At 47.2% G+C, this 18,439-nt stretch overlaps 3 protein-coding genes across 3 annotated transcripts; all 3 read right to left on the bottom strand.

Moving 5' to 3' along the window:
- Positions 1-1,643: 1,643 nt before the first annotated feature.
- Positions 1,644-4,793, bottom strand: LOC133918234 (uncharacterized). Its single transcript, XM_062361991.1, has 2 exons — positions 4,214-4,793; positions 1,644-2,717 (listed from the first exon to the last, which is right to left on the bottom strand). Exons 1-2 carry the CDS (start codon positions 4,739-4,741, stop codon positions 1,848-1,850), a joined length of 1,398 nt encoding a protein of 465 aa, XP_062217975.1. The 5' UTR covers positions 4,742-4,793; the 3' UTR covers positions 1,644-1,847.
- Positions 4,794-6,771: 1,978 nt separating this feature from the next.
- LOC133918232 (metallocarboxypeptidase A-like protein MCYG_01475) lies at positions 6,772-13,726 on the bottom strand. The gene is made up of 11 exons (XM_062361990.1): positions 13,294-13,726; positions 12,558-12,615; positions 12,354-12,464; positions 11,932-12,069; positions 9,669-9,738; positions 9,531-9,586; positions 8,659-8,784; positions 7,973-8,112; positions 7,740-7,812; positions 7,582-7,656; positions 6,772-7,496 (listed from the first exon to the last, which is right to left on the bottom strand). Exons 1-11 carry the CDS (start codon positions 13,416-13,418, stop codon positions 7,182-7,184), a joined length of 1,287 nt encoding a protein of 428 aa, XP_062217974.1. The 5' UTR covers positions 13,419-13,726; the 3' UTR covers positions 6,772-7,181.
- A 957-nt stretch (positions 13,727-14,683) lies between these two features.
- Positions 14,684-17,061, bottom strand: LOC133918229 (butanoate--CoA ligase AAE1-like). Its single transcript, XM_062361988.1, has 2 exons — positions 16,745-17,061; positions 14,684-16,404 (listed from the first exon to the last, which is right to left on the bottom strand). Exons 1-2 carry the CDS (start codon positions 16,943-16,945, stop codon positions 14,896-14,898), a joined length of 1,710 nt encoding a protein of 569 aa, XP_062217972.1. The 5' UTR covers positions 16,946-17,061; the 3' UTR covers positions 14,684-14,895.
- Positions 17,062-18,439: the final 1,378 nt, after the last annotated feature.

Genomic DNA, 18,439 nt, shown 5'->3' with positions numbered 1-18,439 from the left:
TATTTAGCATCATCTGATTTTCAGCATATGAGATGTCAAATATAGGCTACAGTGTCATATTCAGCACATCGTGTGTCAAATACACCTGATTTTACGCATATGAGGTGTCGAATATGGCCGGGTTTGTGTTTTTTGGGTGTACGGTGTACCGAAAGTCAGTTTTTGGTAAATAAGGTGTCGAATATGGATGCTAAAATCATAAATGAGATGATATATTGTCTATTTCGATAAATACGATCGCATATGTTGTCTATAGTTCACAATAAATATTTTCTCCATTTTTGTGGGAAAAAACACTAGGAGAATCTCCTACTGTGTATAAACATTTATATTTTATAGAAAATAAAGATAAAGTTACAATTATCCCCCCTCCATCAATCAGGTAGAGCGAAGCAAGTTTGAGCAAAGTACGGATAAGAGCGGCACCAATTGCCGCCCAAGAACGACAAGCAGCAGCTCAGATTCGGCGCAGTGGAGGGAAGTGGTACCGCGTCGGCGGTTGGCGTCGATAGACGAGAGGGACAGCAGCAGGCGAAGCGCGGGGAGGCTCCCATAAGTGGCTGCGACCAACAGTGGGGTGTCGTGCTCCAAGACCTTCTGCTGGTTGTACCAGAGGCTAGGCTCCTCCACCGCGACCGACACAGCGTGCTCCAGCCAGCGGCACAGCTCCTCTGCGTTGTCATCTGCGGCAAGCGAAGGCAGCCATGATGGAGCAGCTTGCCGTGCTACAGGCCACCGCTATGGATCTAGTCGAAGTGGAACCAGCATCCATAGATTCGGTTGCCATGGTGGAGAAAGTCGCCGTGGTGGAGGAGCTCGCCGTGGGAGAAATCGTTGTGGTGAACGATCTCCCCATATATCTCCTGTCCCACATGGATCCAGCGAGGAGGCAGCGGATTTATCCCTCATGAGGCCGTCCCACATGGATCCGATGAGGAGAGGTGCAAATCCGGCGATGGGAGGAGTGGATCCGTCCATCATGAGACCGTCCCGCACGGATCCGGTGAGGGGAGGGTACGGATCCGATCGCCTTGAGGCCGTCTTGCACGATTCTAGTGAGGAACATAGCAAGGGGAGGGGTGGATCCGACAGCTTACACAAGCGAGACACACCACCATCACCGTCCGCCCCCCACGCTACTGTCGCATGGTCGGGGGCGTCCTCCTGACCTCTACTGCCGCACATGGCCGAGGGCAACCTCCTGACCTCCGCTGCCGCGCACGGTGTACCTCAGCCACAACGCGCCTCCTCTTGCATGGTTCCATACAAGCTCATTGGCGATGAGCTCAACACCATGGAGAGGAGAGCGAGACCGTCGAAGGAGGTGAGAGGGAGGAGAGAGACGGTGGAAAAAATGAGTGAGAGGAGAGAGCGGCCTGGTCCCTTTATTCTGTACTTAGCCAATACATGTACATTGGGTCCCGCGTATTAATAGCATATTTGTTTTCTTCTGACACTTGGCTCACATCTCGGTACAGCTCGAGACTGACAGATAATCTTCTTCCTAATCATAGATGCCCTACTCCATCATCCTTTCTTGCAAACATGCATATAGCTAGTATGTATCACACATGTAACACATATACTCCTAAAAATAGCAATTTGGTATGTTAAACTGTGTTAGTAACTAAAGAACTCGATGATGGTGTATCTATGCCACTGCTTTCTCTATCTAATGTGTATATCCATTCCATAGTTGATCTATACTCTATAGCTGTAAAAAAATTGTACAGAAGAAGATCCATTTCTACAATTGTTTAATTTCGTGGCCTTGGTCTTTCGTTCTTGTGAAACTCCGTTTACTAAGGTAAGGTGGCAAGCTGGAAAGAAAACCAACTGTCAGGGTCTCATGGAGTCCAAGGCTGCTCTCGGTCGGTAGTCGTGTCACCGTCCGACGACAAAGATGAGCCGGAGCGAGTCGTCCCCGCCGCCGCCGACCGGGCTCTGATCCCGATCCTGCATATCTCGGCGGGGCTGGGCGCGTCCCACCGCTCCACCCGCGCCTTGAACGCCTCCATCTCCTCCACGCACTCGTTGGCGCCCATCCGCGCCACCCTTCGTCTGACCGCCGCGGCATCGGCGCCGGCGGCATCGTCGAACAGCGCCTCCCAGCCGTCCTCCCACGGCCCGCTGGCGTCGCAGAGGTCGAGCGTCCCGTTCCGCCACTCCGTCCAGCTCCAGCCGCGGTCCAGCCGCGCCAAGTGCCGCGCCACGCACCCGCCGTCGGCGCGGCACGCCGGGCGGCAGGGGCGGCACTTAGCCCCACTCAGCGGGCCGGGGCTCCCCAGCGACGCGACGGGCACGCCGTACCCAGGCGAGGGCGGGAACTCGTAGGTCCGGTCGCTGAGCACGCAGAACGGGAAGCGGCGCTCCCGGGCGGTCACCCCGGCCTCCGTGAGCTGCGCGCGGAAGGCGGCCTCCGAGTTGAGGTCGCGGTAGCCCGCGGCGGCGAGGCGCGGGAGCACGGAGAGGCGGGAGAGCGCGGCGTGGGAGGCCGCACGCGCGCCCAAGCCGAGGCGGTCGTTGAGACCGCTGAAGCTGGAGCCCTCCGGGATGACGTAGTGGTCGGCGTCGACGGCGGGCAGGTGGAGCGGCGCGGTCCAGAAGCCGTCGAGGCGGGTGCGGAGGATGGAGGCGTAGGTGAAGTTGCGGCGGGACTGGCGGTCGCCGATGAGGTCCAGGCACCCCTCCACCAGCCGGAAGTATTGCAGCAGGCCCTGCTCAGCAACTCATTCACAGTGCCGAAATGAAATTACCCATGGAGTTCTTCACGAAGAATGAGGTCAATTTATTACTAAATTATGTGATCAATGATTTATGTTTATACGATTTTTTACGTTTTTTATTTTCTTAACATTCAGTTATAAGTTAAGATGATGTAATAATGAATAAAAGTTGTATGAATCGCAGTGCAAAAGATCATAACTTTTTTCTATTGTCTTAAAAAAACCTGTCAGTGTAAAGCAGTAAATAAAGCTCCCTCCCTGTTCAAAGTGGTAGTATAGTATCAACTTTCTAGGATCAGCTAGCTAGACTTCATTTGCAAAAGCATCTATTCCTTTCCTTTCCTTTGGATTTCGTTTCGTAGCAGACTAGATTTTGCATGCATGCAGAAAGCAGAATTAGGAATAACTATATGTCTCCTGTACTGTGCTGCTGCATGCCGTGTTCCTTGAGCTCGATCAGCCTCAGCATGATGGATGGATGGATCGATTATTGATTGGTCTGCTCCATGTCCATCGATCTCTAACAAGTTGCATGCGATAGAAATGGACCGATCAGGCGTACTTGCAGAGTGCAGACCCAGCAAGTCTGAATCGTAGACCGACCGAGCAAGCTCTGCCTGCCCGATATGATATGGATGGTCAGACATGTCGCTTTTGCTCTACTAATAACGACGACGACGACGACGACTAAGACGACGACGACGACTACGACTACGACGACGGCCGTTGCAGAAGGAAACCCAAGCACATTCATACGGCACTGTGTTCCCTCTTCTTTCTGTCTCTCTCTCGATCTGTGGGATCGGGATGGTGGCAAGCTTAAGCTAGATACGCACATGATTAATTATATCCAAAAGAAAACGTCAGGTCAGATAGATTAGATTAGATGCATGCTTGCTCGGAATAAGAACCATTCGTTTATTAAAAAAATATATATGCATGCTAGCTTGCTGCTCCAATTCATAGCTAGAATCGATCTACTGAAAGGAGTACTAATCTTCCACGCGATCGATTAGCAAGGAACTGCCTACCAAAACCGATCTATATATATTTTTGAAACCCGATGAGTAGTCTTGCTCTTGCAAGCAACGAACTCCTCAACATCAACTCGATCATCAAGAAGAAAAAGTCTCGATTGATTGGAAAGAAAAAATTAGTGCAAATAAGTAAATAGGTGCAAACATCGAATATCAAAATATTGTAAAATAACCTCTTCACGGGTGGTATGATACGATCAACTGTAGACTTTGGATGGAGATGGCTTGGATAATCTTCACTGTTTGCACATTTACATCCATTTGCTAATTTATACTAAAGGTTTCCCCTTATATAGTCAAAGAATTAACCGCCCAATGAATTAATCTCTCCAACCAAAAAGTAGTCCGCATAATTAAAAGAGACGAATGATGCGATCTAATGGAATCGAATCAATGGTGCTGGTGAGCAGAGCAGCATGGCATGCAAGCGAGGCAACGAACAAAACTAACCTGGATGCCGTTGGGCGAGTTGCCCGCCGTGAGGACTTGCGCGAGCGCCGGCGTCTCCTCGATGGTCTCCGGCCGGAACACGCGCACGGCGGCGAGCGCCGTCCCGGGCGGCGCGGCGCGCGCGAGGAGCGACAGCTTGTAGGCGTCGCCGTCCAGCGGGCTGTGCACGAACACGTCGACCGCGCGACCATCATCGGTGAGGGGGAGGACGTGGCGCGCGATGGAGGGGCCCGTGAGCTCGAACCGCCGCGCGCCGCCCACCAGGCACACCGCCACCCTCTGCCGAGGCGGCGGCGGTGATGAGGGGGAGCTAGAAGGGTCGTTGCGAAGCGGGGGGGCCGCGGCGAGGAGGCGGAGCGAGGAGGGGAAGGAGAGCGAGGCGGCGAGCAGGAAGAGGAGGAGCGGGGCGAGCACCGCGGCCAGGCGGCGGCACGAGGACGCGGGGAGGCCGGACGCGTCGAGCGAGATGATCATGCCGGGCTTCATCTTGATGGCTAAGCTGAAGAGGCCGGAGAGGTTGCTGCTCATGGCGATGGCGTCGTGGTGGTGACGAAGAAAGAGATCGGGGAGGTTATAAAGCGACGCGGGAGCGGATGAGGGGTGCTGCTGCTAACTCGTCACGTGGCCTAGGTTATCCGTTTACTGTTTCACTTATTTTGTAAAAAAATTTATCAGTTCTTTTTTACAAATCTCAACGTAAATGAACTGTTTTTATATCCTATTTGTCCGCAAGAGCTTAGTAAAATTTTTCCTTCGCAAGACCAGTGTTGCCTTGCCGGCACTACAAATAATAAATATTTCAAATGAAATACAATATTTAGTTTTGATTTCATCTTATCTTCGTATGCATTCTTATCTACTTATTCGAGGCGTCGAGGCTAATGTTCCTATAATAATCTTAAAACAAAATAGTTTTACAGTTGTGCATTTCAGTATTATTGCAAAACAATAGCCTCCTTCATAGGCTCCTTTTACGCCCCTTCTCATACCAGTTATAGTCCTGCTTTACTCCAACATACTTTGTCATCGATTCTTATTGTCGACCTTATCTCTTGCATGGAAGAGCCGATGAAGAGACCTTTTCTCAAATTGTCATCTGTTCTTCCACGTCTTGTTAACTAACCATGGGAATTGACAACCAAGCATTGGTTTGCATAGTTAGTGTAGGCGGTTGCACCTCCTGCTTACCAAGAAATCAAGCACTAGCTTGCTCCTTATGGGTGTCATGGAGGCCGGAGGTAATATACTTGTCAACAACATGACGTCTCGTGATGATTTCGTTAATCTTTAAGAGCCACATCTTTAGTCTTCAATAGATATTGTGTGAGTATGTGTATATGATAGTATGAGAGTGTGTATACTGGTGTTTTTAAAAAACTAACCATGAGAATTGTTTGGGTATATTGGAAGGGCGGACGACGAAGCCATTATTTTGTTGCGTGGACATTGCAGAATGACAAGCGGCTGCGATTGCATGTGCAGTTTTCATCAGAGACGATGGAAAATTCTGCAAGAAACGAGTATGTACGAGAGATTATTAATCAATTACTGCTTCTATGGAGACTTCGAAACCGAGCACTTTTCTAGAGGAGGCCAGGCTTCTTCTGCAGTCAGCCAGGGTAGCAACTAGTTTCAGACAGCCCATGCGTTGTACTCGAGACAGATTTTTCTTTTCTTTTTCGAACAAGCAATTCCGAGACTGTTTGACGCTATGAATATATTTCAAGCACCGGCAAACAGTTGAACGGGTCTTTGGGATAACATAAAATATACACAAAGCTATATATGCAGTGCATACGTGAGGAAATGCGTACGTCGTGCATGCTCATGCTCATGCAGTTAATTTATTGCAGATAATTTGTACAATCCATGGAGAGCCTTAGCTCAGCTCACAAGCATATGAGATCTTGATGATGGATCGCGTTCAATACTCAAATCCCATTTCTTTACTGTCATGATTATAAATTCTTGAATTACGATACACGGACCATCTTCTTTTTTAGAGGAAAAAATATACTCTACTCTTTTCTTTTTTTGAGACAGAGAGGAACAAATATACTCTACTGATCATCATGATTTTCTGTCGAGAGGAAGCACGATTTTTTAGTGATGATTGATTGATGGATCACCTGACGGTCCAAATAAAATCACACGAATGAGTTGATGTGCTGGCCTGTAAAATAATCCTACGAGACATCATCTAGTGTATTTTAGAGCTAGACTTAATTCGTGTGACATGTGACATAAATTATCATAAAATGTATGGATGAGATAAAATCATAAGTGAAAAAATAAAAAAGGAAATAAAATACCACATATCACATCATAAATTAAATCTATTCCTGAAATCTAGAAGATCAGATCTTGTAAGATTATTTTCCGTGCTAGCTCGGCCCATACCAGTTACCGGTTTGGGCATGAGGGAAGCATAGCCACCCAAAGCTGGTCCACCTTTCAAAATGACTAGACAACTGCACCTTTCAACATCTCAGATATGTGAAGCTTAATACCTGAATTTTTTTATTTCTGTGACTTGTAATGCGTAATTTAGGCCATCATGATTCCACATCCAACTCATCATAAATCGCTCGAATAATGGGGTATTACATTAAGTCATGTCAAAAATTCAACCTTAGAACCTATGCACCACAATAACTGAAATTCAACCTTAGAACCTATGCACCACAATAACTGATATGGGCAATTTTACAACTTAAGTTACATTTTGTCAATGACAAGGCCAATCATTTGACATCCTACTAATATCTAAACAGAAACCGCCAAATACCATTCTGAATTTCTGATCCTACCAACCTCATCATGTCCAAATCTATCAATCTGCAAGTGGCAGAGCGCATAAGTTTGTGTTTCATGCGCTTTGTTCAACTGAGGCAACAAATTGTGATCACTCTTGCAACTGAACTCTCAGCTGAACTGCGAGCAGCTCCAATCAACGCTTTGTCAGTATTCAAGTATCGAAAATGTTACCTGAGTCTCTCTGCCTGTTCTTTGATATCCTTGTGCAGAACATGAACATCAACAAGAATGTAGATAGCATAAACAGCCTAAAGTACGTTCTTAGCTCCTGCATTCCAAGGTCAAGACCTTCCAGTTTCCTCCTTTCACGGCCACTCTTGCGTGCTACACTCTGCTCAACAATGTCTCCTCCGATAGGGACCCAATTATCCAGTCCGCCTCCTGATACTACTTGGGCATCACGCAAATTTCGCAACCCTTCCTCAAAAAGTATGAGAAATGCCATACACCACTTGTTAATGACTCTCTGGTGATGGAAAATAACGGTGATCAGATATGGTGACACTAGAAATATGTAGAAACGTGGATGCTAGTTTTGCACTTTTGCTTACATCAAATGTTGTCTTGTCAACAGGATTGAACATTTTGAAGCAATCATTGTTAGATGCTGTCTCATCTCCATATATCTGAATATCAGCAAAGTGAACTTAGTTCGATTGTGTCTATACAGTTTCCTGCTACTCCGGATAGAGACAATAGATTAACTGACCTCAAAGGTGAACGGCATTGGCACCTTTACAGTGTCATACATGTAATCGGTCGTGGTACCATGTGCAAGATACCTGGTAAGTGGAAAGGTAAAAAAACAAAGCATGAGTGTGCTTGCTTTGTTGTAAGTCTTAGCATAATACTCCAGTTCACAGAACTTCAGGGGGTGAAACAACAAAGGGAGTGAAAGTCACTTAACGAACAAAAATATGAGAACTTGTTAGATTGACATACCCAACAGCTCCACCACCTGACCCAACTAGGCAGCTATCTTGGAAATGGCGATGGTTCAAATTCTCTAAAACTGACCTCATCAAATGAGCAGACACTCCATTTGGTGTGGTATTCTTGTGGTCATACGGCATAAATAAGGCCTGCAGTTGAAAGAATGAAATAAGTGAGACAGACATGGATTAATGGCATCAAGACGTATATCACACATCAGTAGGGTTCTGCACATCTATGAGGAATAGGTTTCTCTTTCTATGCTGGCTTGACCTTTTTGTTAATTTTTAAGATGCTGTTGTTTAGAAAGCTATTTTTACTGAAGTATACATCATAGCATTGACACTCCATAAGAGAATATGAACAAACAAGACATCATAACACTTCATGCTAGGTATATATCATGTGCCAGACTAGATAATATAACCATACGCGGGTACAACTATTGTTTGCCACATTTATAAACAGAAAAAGGCATCTGTAATACTCATATATATCAAGCTTTTGGTGCTATCTTTCTGCATAATTCATGACACACTGCCATGCAACCACATGATGATAAATAATGTTTTGGAAGACATAGTCTGAGCACGTTAAAAATTATAAAATTAAATAATCAAGATTAACAGGTGCCATGATGGCAAACATGCTTAAAAGTAGCTTATTTCCAGAAGGATCATAAAGAGTTGCATTACCTCCATTCCAGAATGTACATTCACCCAAATATGAGGTTTAAATGACCTGGATAGTTCCCTCATTATCTGGGCCTCAGGTTCACTAAAAGGAGAAATACCAGGATTCTCCTCATATGGGTCATAATCCTATAATACAGGAAAAAGTACGTAAGCTCAAAAGATCGATACTATGCATATTTGTGAAACTTTGATTGGACACACAAAAAAAAAAACAAGGAACACATATGATAATCATGATAATGAACCGTAATACATGAAAGTGCACTTGCTCAAAGTCCACAAAACATTTCCAAGACTCTCGTCACCCAACCTAACATGGCCAAGGAATATGCACGGCAACGCATGATCAAAGTATATTCATCTCAAGTCTATATAGATATAACCTGTAACACAAATTAGTGCTCCTAGATGATAATTAACCTAGATTTTTAAGAGCAATGCTAAGATATATTTAATGAAAATTACCCAAGTTCATCCTGTAGTTCCACAAAACCACGAAACCATGAAATTCACAGCAAATATTTGCTAAATTCTGATACTGAACTCAACAATGACCAAGGAATATACACAGTAATGCATGGCCAAAGTTTATTCACTACAAGCTTATATAGATCTTAACTTTTTACTCGAAATTAATGTTCCTAGATGTCAATCAACCTAGCTTTTCAATGGCAATGCTATGATATGTTTGATAGGAATTGAATTAATTCATTAAGTGACTTCACAAAACCATAAAACACGGAAATTCAGAGAAAGAACTACCATTGGTCAAGATCCAATTTAAGATGTATTTTAATCGACCCAGCATACAGCTGACATCAAAAGGAATCACGTTTTGCCAGCGCACAATGAGAGAGTACTGAGGCACTAACCTTTTCTTTCTTCCCCCAATCAACACTCCAATTTCTATTCAGATCTACTCCTCTTCCTGCAAAAGAAAATAGATATTAAAAGAGTTGGGCACAGAAACTGCTTCATGTGATGGATTTGTAATTAAAAAGAGTAATCACCATTTCTCCTATCACAAAGCTCCCCTGCTTCAACACGTTTGCGACCATTGAAATTTTCCATCGGCACCATCTAAAAGATAAAGACACATTCATAAAACATTATACCTCCTTAGTTCAAGAACTGATTATTTAGTAATGAAGAACAGAAGTAATAAAAATGCAAAATGGGGAGGAAAGCATTACTAAAGGGGACAATACTAAAAATGCCATGTAACTAAATGCTTCTATTCTGCAGGTCAAATCCAATTTGTCTAAACTAGAATAACATCATAATCATTGTGATTATAGTTTACATAAAGCATTTAGGAGAAAATACCTTTACAACCAATATCCTAACAATCAGGACTTTTGTCCAAGCCACTACTTAAGAGTGTTAGGAATAGAGTCCTCATCCATTACGTATAGGATAGGTTACTAGAGTCCTTATCATGTACTTTATATATTGCCTCTAGGGGAGTACTATTGAATACAAGTTGATATTCCTAATATGATATCAGAGCGGCAAAGCAGCAGCATAGCATAGAGGCCCAATGGTTGTAGCAACCTAACACCAAGACAAGAGTAAGCCTTTGGACAAGAGCAACGTGATGCCCTACAACAGGCCAAGCAGTGCATCAACCATTGAAGCAAACTCGGTACTACCAATTGATGTTTCAAGATGTATGCCTTCACGATGAGGTGCGGGTTGAAGGAGGCGTGTTGGAGCGAGGGCAGGAGCCCGTTGAGCGCGCTGGGGCAGAGCATCAACCTGCGCGCTGGCGGCGAGCAGCGCTATGGTGATAGACGGGTGGGCGGCGCCCACGCGGCTGTACTCGAGTGGCACATGCAGAGCCCGTGTGCACCAGGCGGGTGGGCGGGCAACAACAGTCGGGCAGCGCGCACGAGGCCAGCAGAGGGAGCAACACGCCAAGGGGAGGGCGAGCCAGCTGGTCTGCGTACGGGAGCAACTCCCGGTCCCCAAGCCGTCGCTTGCGCAGATCTATTTGGTCTAGGGCGGCGCGTAACATGCGAGTGGCGAGCGGAAGGGGCGGCTTTCGTGTTGTAGGGGCAGGGAGGAGCAGTCAGGGACGACTTCTTGCTTGCCCTCGTCTTGGCTTCCATCGTGATCCGGCAAACCTTTGTCTAGGTAGAGATCTGGGTCGTAGCCTATATTCATTGATGGCCTTTTTCATATTCAAGTGTTGCACAGCCCATGCTACTGATGGTTGTGTTGGGCCATGTTTCCAATGGACTGCCTTGTGCAATTAGTGGACATTGGGTTGTCCATCTTCTGCTGCTTGCTAGCTTTTGTTTTGCTGTCACTTTTGTCGTTGTCCTAGTTGCTGGTTGGTGCTCCTACTGCGCTAGGCTGTGCTTTGGAGCTTTTGGCTGCTAGTGTCTTAGTCTCGTATTAGAGTATTTGCAATCCTGCTGCATCCATCCAAGTTTCAATCTCTCTTTGAGTTTGTGCCGTGCGAATCCACATATTCTTTCGTCCATTAGTCGGTTTCTTTTCATGTCGTTATTGATGCAACTTAGCCATCTAGATCTTTCCGTAGCTTTAACAACAACTTCATTTGTTGTCTCGCTTCTCGTCATTGCTTTGTTCGTAATTCTTGATATAGGGTGTTCTTGTGTCATCTTGGTCTTTCCATAGCTCTAGTGACAATACTCGTCATCGCTTTGTTGCGATCCTTGACCAAGGGCATTCTTTTGCTGTCATCGCCACGACTCTATTCATGTGCTTCACTTGGCACTTCTTCTGCTTGATTCAACGGGATTACAAAGGCTCCACTCTACGACAGCTTTGAAGAGACAGTTTTTGGATGTAGTAGTCTAAATTTAATACTTAGTGTCACCTCTTTCAAATACAACACTATTGCATATACCTTACATTTGAGGAGAGGGGGTGTTAAGAATATAGAGCCTTTATCCTGTACTCCTCACGTACTCTATATATTGCCCCCAGAGACTACTATTAAATACAAGTTGTTATTCCTAACAAAGAGTAAGTAATAGTAGTTAACCATAGTGCACTAATATTTTGACAGTGCAAACAGAACAAAATATAGCTTAGGATCACAAAGCCAGATAAGAGGAACAACTAAAAAAGTATGCCTGATATTTATTGACCAAGGTACCTTTTCAAAGTAAAGATCACCCTCAAAACTATGCTAGTGGATAGCAGAATAAAGGGCACATTAGCAAAATGTGTTCCATGGATTTTCTATCAGTTTTCCAAGTCAAGAGGCGAAAATATAAAATAAGCTGCAAAAGGACTTACCTTGATCACAAGATTCTCCAGCATTTTCTCAAAGGATGACAGATCCACACCGGCTATCTTACGCCTCTCCGTTAAAATATAGAGAAGATGTAACGCAACCTCAGAGGTGATAAGTTCTCTGCCATGCTGCCCAAAGCTCTGGAAGACAATTAACCTTTCTGTCAAAACCGCAAGATATCAATAATTTAATTTACAAACCAACTTGCAAATACTTGTTGAAACTACAGATAATTTATTAGTTTTAATTTATTTTATGTTGCCATTTCTCTCAACTGAGGTGAGGGAGTGGAGAACAATTTGGATGGAATGCATATACTTGATCATGAAATATTGGGTGAATGCAGTGGTGCAAACTGATTGAGCGAGGCATAATGATGCATATGATTGGGGAAAAAGTGAACAGGCTTCAGCTGGAAACTAACCAGAAGAACATGAACCTTTGACCCATTATCTACACTCTCCTTCACGTGATTAAAAGTAACTACAAACAGCTCTGCAGAATACCCTTTGTTGCTTGCTCTTATAGTGTCAATCTGCAGGGCATCATTCAAAATTGAATAAAGAGGACCACTAGAAACAAACCAAACTGACAATGACAACTGGACAAGAATAGGCAAACCACTCACGCTCAATTTATCTGAATGCCGGGCAACCAAAGCCTTGATATCACGTAGAAGGGAATCACTAGCAAGAAGACAGGGAAAAAAACAGTAACCATGCTATGCTATGAAGTAAAGGGTGACCATCGGAAATTCAATGCAGTACGCAGGAACACAAGATGCTTGAACTAAGTGCTGACAAATTAGCGAGGCAACATTTAGAGGAAAGCCCGTACTGGTCATTGGGGCGCAATTTCAAGTTTCATTTTCAACTAGTGCTGTCAAACAAAACCGAAGGCTTGAGGACTCCTTTATCACCACCAAATTGGGTGCACCAAGTTCTCAGTCCGTCATAGTAGGAGACATGATAGAATACTGGAATCATCACACCATTTCTACACAGCCATAGCTTCCATCAACTAGCTAAGAAGAATGGGGTTGACTTTCAATATGGAGCAGTCCGGGCATGCTTTTGCTTTTGTCAGGGTGAAGCGGATGATTCAACAAGGGGTCCTTACAATAACCAAACCCAAATTATGCGCAAGCAGCGATAGTAAATCTCAGGCGGGACCAGTAACCAATCCATCATTTCCACTAGAACTCGATGCGGTGGCTAACTAGGCATTTGATTGAGCAGCGAGCCGGACAAATTGGCTAACTCCCCAGGTCGGGAAGGACGGAATCCACGAGATTCGCGAGGTGGAGGCGCGGCCGGGATTCGTGATGAACGAGAGGGCAAGAGGCCGGGGAAGAGCAGCCTCACCTGGAGTGGTAGAGGTCGCGCGAGATCGGGGTGCGGGTGGCCGAGATCTCGCCGCCGCTGACGACGCTGAGGGCCAGGGCTAGGGATAGGAGGCGGAGAAGAAGAGGAGGAGGGGAGGCGGCCATCGCCGATGGCTCTTCCTCGTCTTCCCCTTCCCCTCTCTGAGTCGGAGACTCCTCGGCGGCGAGTGGCGCTCTGTCTCTCTCTCTCTCTCTCTCGGGTCTGTTTGGCAAACAAATCACGACCGTACGTCCCCGTGATGGCCACGGACGGGGACGGCGAAGGCTTGCTCGTGAGGGCGGCGCGGGTCACGACGGCGAGCTGCTCCTTCCTGCTCGTGGAGATCGGCTCAACGGGGGCAGGGAGGCCCGATCCAGTGGCTTCTTCCGGCCTGCCGCGCCATGTCCACACCTTTGTCCTCCAACTATTTTATTTTTATATTTTTTATTTTCCAAATTTGCAAATATATGCGTCTGTTTTTTAAATTTGCAAATATATGCGCCGTTCTTTAAATTTGCAAATATATACTCATATCGCCTTTCCAACACAAATTTAAAATATAAAAAATATCGCGTTCCAATAGTCTCAAAATTCAAAACGCTATCTATACTCCTGCCGTTCTTCCAACTAACGACAAATTTAACAACAACGATCACAGCATTTATTCCAAGCAAGTTGAAATAGACTGCAAATAAAAATGTTCTGCCGAAATAGTCACGTTCTTCCAACTGGCAACAAGTTAAAAAAAAAAATCACATCCCAATACTCTCAAAATTCAAAACACTATCTAAATAGTCTAGAAAAAAATCTGAAAAAAATTATGATGTACAGGAAGCTATCATCTAGCTCTCCAACTATTTTCAGACAAAAGTATGACATGTAAGATGAGAAATAAAACAGACAAATTTCATATATGCTGAAAATTGTTTTCCCTCTCTAATTGTACAAGTAATTGTGCATATTTTCTTTTCTTCTGTAGGAATACAAATGTAGAAGGTCCATGGTGAGGACAAAAACCAAAAGCCCTGGTGTTCCGGTCGGTCGCTTTGGAAAAACACCACAACCTCCCTCCAGTCCACTTGTGCACTACTCACTCATTTCTTCCGCCAAGAAGCCACGACTCCTATCCCTAACGCTGGCAGTATCCTTCTCTTCTTCTTCTACACCTCTTATCTTTCTCGGCCATTTGCAGCCAGTATATATGGGTTCTGTTTGGTAGAACTTCCAGCTCTAATCCATAGCTTATTTACATCAAGCTGGAAAATATAAGACCAAAGAGGTTGGTTGGTTTCGAGGTACTGTATGATACAAAATTACGAAAACCGAATCCCAAATTATTCGCTACCAAGAGAGAATCTCGGTGAAATGATGACTTGTGAGGCTGTGATCGTATATAGAGAGAATTAGAGTTACTCCATCTGTTTGTTAAATTTGACACACAAAAAAAGGATCACTCCCATCGTTTTCAGGTGCATGTCATATAAGTTTCCAAATACAGATGAGATCACCAGATGAGACGAGATGATGCACTCGCATCATCGATATGATGGAGTAGTGGAGTAGCAATGAGATGAGATGATACACTCAGACTGTTCGTTGAGTTCAGAGCTTGCTCCTCCCTGTCCCTGATCCTCCTCCCTGCTTGGAGCTGGAGAGGGAGATGCTGCCCATGGCCTTGGCCTGCTCCCGGAGCGCGAACTTTTGCACCTTGCCCGTCGCCGTCTTGGGCAGCTCCGCCACGAACACCACCGTCCGCGGCGCCATGTAGTGCGGCAGCCGCGCCCGGCAGAACGCCATCACCTCCTCCGCTCCCACGCCCTCGGCGCCGTCCCTGAGTGTCACGAACGCGCACGGCGTCTCGCCCCAGTACTCGTCGGGGCGCCCCACCACCGCCGCCTCCATCAACGCCGGGTGCGCGAACAGCGCCGCCTCCACCTCGATCGTGCTGATGTTCTCCCCGCCCGAGATGATGATGTCCTTGGACCGGTCCCGGATCTTCACGTACCCGTCGCCGTGCCGCACCGCCAGGTCCCCTGACCGGAGCCACCCGCCGGCCATCGCCTCCGCCGTCGCCGCGGAGTCCTTGTAGTACCCGCTCATCACCGTGTTGCCCCGGAACATCACCTCCCCCATGGTGCGACCGTCCGCGGGGACGCTCCGCATCGTCGTGGGATCCTTCACGTCCACCTCCAGCCCCAGGTGGTGGAGCCCCTGCCGGGACTTGATCGCCGCGCGCTCCTCCGGCGGAAGTGCGTCCCACTCCGGCTTCCACGTGCACACAGTCGCTGGGCCGTAGGTCTCCGTCAGGCCGTACGAGTGTATGATGAGGAACCCCAGCTCCTCCATCCGGAACAGCACCTGCGGCGGCGGCGGCGCGCCGCCGGTCATAACGGTGATCGGCCTCCCGCCGGGCAACGGCCGCCGCTCCTCCGCCATGGCGTTCACAATCATGCTCAGCACCGTCGGCGCGCCGCCCATGTGGGTCACCCCGTGCAGCGCGATGCTGTCGAAGATGGCGGCCCCAGTGACCTTCCGGACGCAGACGTTGGTGCCGCCCTGCGCCGCCACGCCCCAGACGAGGCACCAGCCGTTGCAGTGGAACATGGGCACGGTCCACAGGTACACCGGCATCGCCGCCATGTCGTTCAGGAGCACGGCCGCGAGGCTGTTCAGGTACGCCCCGCGGTGGCTGTACACGACTCCCTTCGGCCTCGACGTCGTCCCTGACGTGTAGTTCAGCGCGATCGGCTCGTTCTCGTCGGCCGGCCATCGGATCGCGAAGTCCGCCGACTCCCTGCTGCTCAAAAGGGCCTCGTATTCGTAGTACCGATCACCTCGCACAGTTGTTGGCGATGATTCGTCGAGAAGCTCTTTGATTAACACCACAACGGGAGGCCTCGCTCCGGCTTCGGATATGAGCCGGAGAGCTTCTTGGGCGATGTCAAGCAGCGCGCAGTCGACGAAGACGATCTTGGCCTCCGAATGCTGCAGCAGGACGGACGCCATGGTGGCGTCGAGGCGCGAGTTGAGCGCGCAGATGACGGCACCAGCCATCGGGATGCCGAAATGGAGCTCGCAAAAGGCAGAAATGTTTTGAGCGAACACAGCAACCTGCACAACAAAGATAGTTCATACTCTCGAACCTGCACAACAAAGATAGTACATACTCTCGAACCTGGTCGCTGTAAATTACTGATATATTAGCAGAAACAGAAGATGAGAACAGTTTAGTACAATCAAATTTAGGATGAATGTAATTGATTTCGTCTAGAAAAAGTAATCTTGAACTATTTCGTGGAGCACCCTCGCATACTAGCTACTCTTGAAGAAAAAAAAAATCGATTTTTGAAGGTAGAAGTCAGTTCTTGGAGCAAGAAATGGCTGGATTTACTGCTGCATAGAACAGAGGAGGAGAAAGGGGGCTACTCAAGGCGGCGTGCGTCGCAATTACCACGTCGTGGCGGGCGACGCCGAGTCCGGCGAGGGCGGCGGCGAGGCGGAGGCAGCGGTCCCGGATCTCCCGCCAGGCGCGCGGCGCGGCGCCGGAGGCGACGATGGCGGGGCGGTCCGGGTAGACGAGCGCGGTGCGCTCGAGGAAGCTGATGGGCGTGAGCGGCGCGTGGTTGGCGGCGCACAGAATGGTGCCTTCCATCGCCGCAGAGCAGACAGCGCGCGCGCGCGTCGTCTCCGGCGACTTGGGATTCAGAATGGGGTGCGAGCGACCGCGGGACGGATGGAGGGAGAGAGAGAGGGTCGAACAAGGAAAGTTGTGAAGATTTTCTTTTCGTTTCGAGGGAATATAATATAATATAATATAATGCGTGTTGAGACAAAGTCGTGTCATTTCCAAAATAAAGAAAGAAAAATAAACTGAAGGCCACTAGGAGAATTTCCACTAAGAAAATGCATTCTTATCATTACCAAGCATCCGGTCATCTTGAGATATTCATTTTCCACCGCTACCACCACCCATTCCACTCTTTCGGATTCCTTCCGCCGAATAATGCGACAAATTTTAAGTTCATATTTTATTAAGAAAAACTACACAAGTTAAACTAGATATAAATAATAGAACCAGCAAGACTATCATGTATCTCAGATAAAAATATATTTCTCGTAAGTAAAAGTTATGCGCATAACTTACTAATTGGATTGATGAAGACGAGCTTCGTAAGAACAATCTGGTCGATATCGTGAAAGCAACTTCAACAGACTAAGTTAAATTGTACACTTGTACCTCCATGCGAAGAGCTATCAAAAAAAATTCTCCCTCCATATATTTTTCCACTCCAACAGAGTATCTATATTCCACTCTTCTTCTAATTCCTCAACTGCTCACAATAAATATCGCAGTGCAAGCATATTTGAGATGACGACTAACAGATCGATGGAACCTAGCCAGATCAACTTGCGTGTCACAACACACATGCGAGCACAAATCAATGGCCACGACTATGACGTGTACCTACACCAAACCAGCTCCCACGGTCACGACGCAAGCGGGCATATGCATGCCAGAGCACATCTCACACGGTCACGACGCAAGCGCTGGCTGGAGCTCATCAAGGATCAAAAGAACCAACGGTGGCTCGACGGCATCAGCACACACGCACACCGAAACGCGGTCAAGCAAAAGAACGCATTGCGGCATCATACATGCACGTCAAAATGACACACTAGAGCTTATGCATAGTATGGCTTGACGCCGGCGCGGCCATGAACAGCTCCCACGACTCGATGACCAGAGCACATACATAGCAACTCAATGCCGACGCAGCATAAGCCATGCACCCACTGCGGAGGAATCTCGACGGCTTGATGGTCGGAGCACAAACATAGCAACTTAATGTCGACGCGACATAAGTCATGCACCCACGGTGGAGACACATGTTGACAACCAGTACGTCACACTGGCACTGCGCATGGCACCAAGCCACCACCGTGCCGGCATATCAAGGTGCGGCACGGTAGTGAAGGCCTTGGCTCACCCACTACGAAATCACTCTGAAGAAGTAAAAGAAGGGAAATACATGGATCAACGCATGACGGCGATGACGACATACCTTGTCAGCCCTTCGAGCTCCATGGGCAGCGGCATGACAGTGACTGGTCTCCATGGGTGGCGATGGCACATGGACTCCAAAGG

Source organism: Phragmites australis, chromosome 5 (genome assembly GCF_958298935.1).
Source record: "Phragmites australis chromosome 5, lpPhrAust1.1, whole genome shotgun sequence".
In the NCBI taxonomy this organism is placed as follows: Eukaryota; Viridiplantae; Streptophyta; class Magnoliopsida; order Poales; family Poaceae; genus Phragmites; species Phragmites australis.
Note: the sequence above shows the minus strand (reverse complement) of the source record. Positions and strands in the feature narration are given on the sequence as shown.

What these genes read in the sequence shown, in the direction of transcription:
- LOC133918234 (XM_062361991.1), bottom strand. Translation starts at nt 4,741, where the DNA reads ATGAGCAGCAACCTCTCCGGCCTCTTCAGCTTAGCCATCAAGATGAAG. An exon ending in ACTCGCCCAACGGCATCCAG is followed by an intron (nt 2,718 to 4,213) that starts GTTAGTTTTGTT and finishes GTTGCTGAGCAG; the next exon opens with GGCCTGCTGCAATACTTCCG.
- LOC133918232 (XM_062361990.1), bottom strand. Translation starts at nt 13,418, where the DNA reads ATGGCCGCCTCCCCTCCTCCTCTTCTTCTCCGCCTCCTATCCCTAGCC. An exon ending in CAAAGGTTCATGTTCTTCTG is followed by an intron (nt 12,070 to 12,353) that starts GTTAGTTTCCAG and finishes ATTGTCTTCCAG; the next exon opens with AGCTTTGGGCAGCATGGCAG. An exon ending in ATTGGGGGAAGAAAGAAAAG is followed by an intron (nt 8,785 to 9,530) that starts GTTAGTGCCTCA and finishes CCTGTATTATAG; the next exon opens with GATTATGACCCATATGAGGA.
- LOC133918229 (XM_062361988.1), bottom strand. Translation starts at nt 16,945, where the DNA reads ATGGAAGGCACCATTCTGTGCGCCGCCAACCACGCGCCGCTCACGCCC. An exon ending in GCGTCGCCCGCCACGACGTG is followed by an intron (nt 16,405 to 16,744) that starts GTAATTGCGACG and finishes TTTGTTGTGCAG; the next exon opens with GTTGCTGTGTTCGCTCAAAA.